The 4,316-nt window shown below is 54.4% G+C and overlaps 1 protein-coding gene across 1 annotated transcript in view; it reads left to right on the forward strand.

Moving 5' to 3' along the window:
- The window catches only part of CABP1 (calcium binding protein 1), a 9,080-nt gene extending 5,449 nt beyond the window's left edge, over positions 1-3,631 (forward strand). Inside the window, exon 6 of the mRNA XM_004709570.4 lies at positions 3,179-3,631. Coding sequence (XP_004709627.2) covers positions 3,179-3,204 — 26 coding nt within the window. The 3' untranslated portion in view covers positions 3,205-3,631. The remainder of the gene's footprint in view (positions 1-3,178) is intronic.
- Positions 3,632-4,316: the final 685 nt, after the last annotated feature.

The following is a 4,316-nucleotide window of genomic DNA, read 5'->3' on the forward strand; positions in this document are numbered from 1 at the left end:
ATCCATCTCTAAACAATCATCCATACAGCTACGTGCTCCATCCATCCATCCATCCATCCATCCATCCATCCATCCATCTCTAAACAATCATCCATCCATCCATCCATCCATCCATCCATCCATCCATCTCTAAACAATCGTCCATGCAGCCACGTACTCCATCCATCCAACCATCTCTACAGTCGCCCAGGCTGCGTGTGCTTTTTTTACCATTCACCCATGCATGCATCCATGTACCCACCTATTCATCTGTCATCCCGCCATGCAGCCATTATTCTCTGCTTTCATCCATGCATCTTTATCTTCCACTCAGGCCTCCATTGTCCTGTCTCTCTGAACAGTCGTTTTCCATTTGTACCCATCTACTCATCCATCTGTCCATCCTGGTCTCCCCCCCACCCCCACCTGTCCGTGCACTCACACTCTCATCCACGTTAGGTGTTTTTAGAATACCACCTTCCTTGACCTGACATTCATGAACCTGCTATGTTCTCGTCTGCCTCCAGGCATGGAATATGCAGTTCCTTTTGCCAGGATGCTTTTTATATGTTCTTTCCCTGGGCTGAGTTTATACCTCCTCTACCACTCTGCCATGGAGTCATTGCCTCCGGACTTCTTCCTTGGACTCCTCGTCTGAATTTCTGTGTCTGGCCTCTCACAGCACCTCAGGTTCAGCTTGACATTCACACTAGCCCCAAGCTGCTGGTTAGAGGTTGTTTCTGGGAAGAGGGACCAGGCTTTGTTGATACGCATCCCTGTCTCAGCTCCTGGCAAGGTAGCAACTGTTCAGTAAAGGTTTTGACGAGTGGCCATATTGATCGTTTAATAGATATCATGTAGTGTACGTAGAGTCTGTACCAGTCGTTGTTCTAAGCGGCTTTACACGAGGGTCAGTCAAAAAGTATGGCTACCGGGCTCCACTTCGTACGTGCCCAGGTTCGTTCCCAGCAAGACGTGTTTGAACGCGTAGCCAGTGGGGGCCTGCACCTGTCTTTGTGTCCTTAGGGGGCCTTCAAAGCAAAGGGTCCAATCCAAACAGTGGCTTCCAAGGGGGTTCTGCTGGCCCAGCTGCTCACAGCAGAGGGCTCAGCTCAGACAGAGGCAGCGCCTCCAAAAGGCTGATGTTGTTAGAGCTTCTCCAGCCACACAGGCCAATCTCAGGGGCTTGTTAGGAAGTTGTAAGAAAATGGGGAACACGCATTGGTGAGAACAAAAATTCGGAAAATTGCACCAAGAAATTTGCTTTTGATCTTTGTGATGGTGACGAGTCCCCTGCTCGTTCTTTGAGGAGAGCGAGGACTGTCCTATGGGGATTTTGTTGGGAACCGGAAGCCCTGATCTTGCTCCTTCAGAAAACTTTTTGTTCTCAGACCTTGAAGAACATTGAAAAGGAAAACGATTTGCGTCCTGACTTAAGGATGTCCACACTACCAGTTTGACACCAAAGAGCGCAGGTCCTCAGGGTCAGAGAGGTGGACTGCCTTGAGACTACACTGTCTTCAGGCATGTAGTGTGAGAGCCAGCCTCCCCTCTGGACAGGTCGATTGTGTAATTGAAGCGAAGAAATTAAGAGACAGACAAAAGTTTTGGGATGTTCACCTCTGCCACAGCTTCAGGAACCAGGTCTGCGTGGAGAGAGAATATTGTATTCTCAACACCAGCTTATATACTCTCGGGGCATGCCAGCCCCTCTGATTACAGGTAGCCACCTATGTAACAAAGGGGGCTGTACCCTAACCCTAAAGGTCCCAGAATTCATTAGAAGAGTAACCTAACACCAGTGCTGGGGGCAGGTAAGGGGGAGTGACTGCCCCCTGAGCAGGGAGAGCAATCGATTGATCATCGCACAAATCTGTTCCTACAGTTAAAGCTGCCGGCCAGATAGCAATCAGCCAGTTGCTTGTAAGAGGTCACTTTAAGGCAGCACTATTATGGGAGAATATGGTGGGGATTAATTTTAATTATGAGAAGTTTAATTTTAATTATGTGATCGGGACTCATCTCTAGCCCACAAGTGTGAAGGGCTCCCTCCACCCAGAATCTTGGCCTGGCAGGCTTCTTAAACGATGAGAATAAAGAATTGGTCCGCCTACACTCTCTTCCCATTCCTTAGTTTCCCACAGTGTAGAGACATGGGTGGAGAGCATATTGAGAAACAATAGCTTTCCATTCAGATAGCTTTGTTTCAGAAAGGTCTCTATGATTTTCTAACAAGACCTTGTGACTTGCCCATGGACATGCGAAGGGGCTTTGACAGATGAGGCCATGGAGGCTCAGGGAAGCACCACAGCTGGGCATCTCAGCGGCCACGCCACACTGGGCCCAGGCCGTCCACAGCACAGTGGCGTGCGGGGGCACGGTGTGAAGTGGAGATAGCCCCAGGAACATGCCTCCTGAGCAGAAAGGCAAACACCAGATGAGTGTGCCCAGGACACACCGGATGAGAGCCCTTTCTGGGACCCGTTGGCCTTCAAGGAAGGGGTCCAGGGGCTGAGGCTCCATGACGATCAGATCTTCTGAAATCCAACAGCCGCCCACCACACCTGACAGTCCTTCCCCGAGAAGCCAGCTTTCCATCGATTCTTCCAACACAAAGTGCCCACCTACTGGGCGCTGCGGCCCGGTCCCCACCAGCCTCCAGCAACGGCAATACAGACGCAAACAGGACACTCCACCCCACCCTCCTGTCTGTGCAGCGCTCAGGACCTAGAGCAGACTGGCATAGATAGGGGCACCATGCCCCGCTGTCTGCTGAGGGGAGAGACTAGGGGGGTGGTTCTGGGTGAGAAACAAAGAGAGGAGGGACTGCAGAAGAAGGGCAGGGGAGTGGCCAGGAGGACAGCTGAGCCGTAGGCTAGGCAGGGAGACCTAGCCAGTGTGCTAGCCTTGAGGCAGTGAAGTGGGCCTAGGCTAAGGAAGGTCAGCTGGTCCCAGACCCCGGAGGGCCTGAGGCTCTGAGACCCTCTGTGCCAGGACTCTGCACATTCCCTGCGGGGAGTCAGGGGAGGCTCCAGCCCATTGGAAAGCTCAGGGTTGTGCTGTGCAGGCCATGGCACAGGATGGAAGTGGGGGGACAGCAGGAGTTGGGCGTGGCTGGGGCAGGGGTCATGGCCCTCGGAGAGGCAGTCCTGGGCCCTGATGGCTGCTTCCCCCGACCCCCCTGCTGCCCCCCTCTCAGAGTTTGTCAAGATGATGTCCCGCTGAGGTGGCAAGGGCGCCTCCAGGACTGCCAAGGCCCCCACCGTGGTGGTGGGGAGAAGAGGAACCGCAGCCACCGAGAGCCCAGGATGGACCGGCAGACAGATGGACAGAGGGGACTGCCTGCACGCTGCCGGGGCGGTGCCCACCCCGGACCCCACCCCTCCGCACTGTGAAAGACTCACAGCTCCTGCAACTGGAAAGGGGGCGCCCGCCAACGAAGAGGCCACAGTGCCAAGCTGGCCGAGGAGGTCACGCCAGGCGCCAAGTGCCATGTGCCCAGCCGCCGCCGGCTGGGTGGGCCAGCGAGCCCGCCAGCAGAACCCGCACAGCATGTCCGCCCCGGCAAAGCCTCTCGCCGCCCTCCTTAGCCCAGTGCCTGTCCCAGCTCGTCTCAGCCCTGTTCCTTCAGAACCAATAAAAAAATCTTTCCACAGGGAAGGCGGCCGTGGTGGTGTCTGCTTCTGGGGGGCTTGGTGGGGTGCCTAGGCTGTTTCCCAAGCACCATCTCACGGGCCAGAACCTGGTACCGCTGACCGAAAGGGCAACTGGAGGGACTGTTGTTTAGCGGGGAGTCCCTCGGCCCCCAAGCAAATCACATGCTCCCCAAAGAGGAGGGTGGGTGTTGGGTCAGTGGCCAGCAAGGGGCCACCAGACTTCCTGGACCGACCGCTCAAGAATGTTGCTGTCAGTGCCCTCCAGTGGCGACCCTGTGCACAGCAGCGCAAAGCGCTGGCCTGCCCGGCACCACCCTGGTCTGTCCAGAACGGGTAACCCCAGTGTGTGTGAGGGGACAGCTGTGGGGACCGCTGCCATCGTCTCTGCCCCTCGTACACGCTGTGTGGTGGTGCTGGATGCCACTGCGGTTTTCTGTTAAGAAAAAACAACGGGGTTATTGGCATATAATTTACATGTCATACAATTCAATGCTTCAGTCACATCGAGAAGAGTTGTACAGTCATCACCACAGTCCATTATAAAACGTTTTCTTTTTTCGTGTACTTATCCCCAGTTAGCTCCCCCAGCTTCCTCTGCCAACCAAGGAACCACTAGTCCAGTTACTGCCTCTATAGATGTACCTATCCTGGGCTTCGTATACAGAAAAACATCAAACCAAA

This window comes from Echinops telfairi, unplaced genomic scaffold (assembly GCF_000313985.2).
Source record: "Echinops telfairi isolate 266 unplaced genomic scaffold, ASM31398v2 ScPeMD7_7412;HRSCAF=8450, whole genome shotgun sequence".
Lineage (NCBI taxonomy): Eukaryota > Metazoa > Chordata > Mammalia > Afrosoricida > Tenrecidae > Echinops > Echinops telfairi.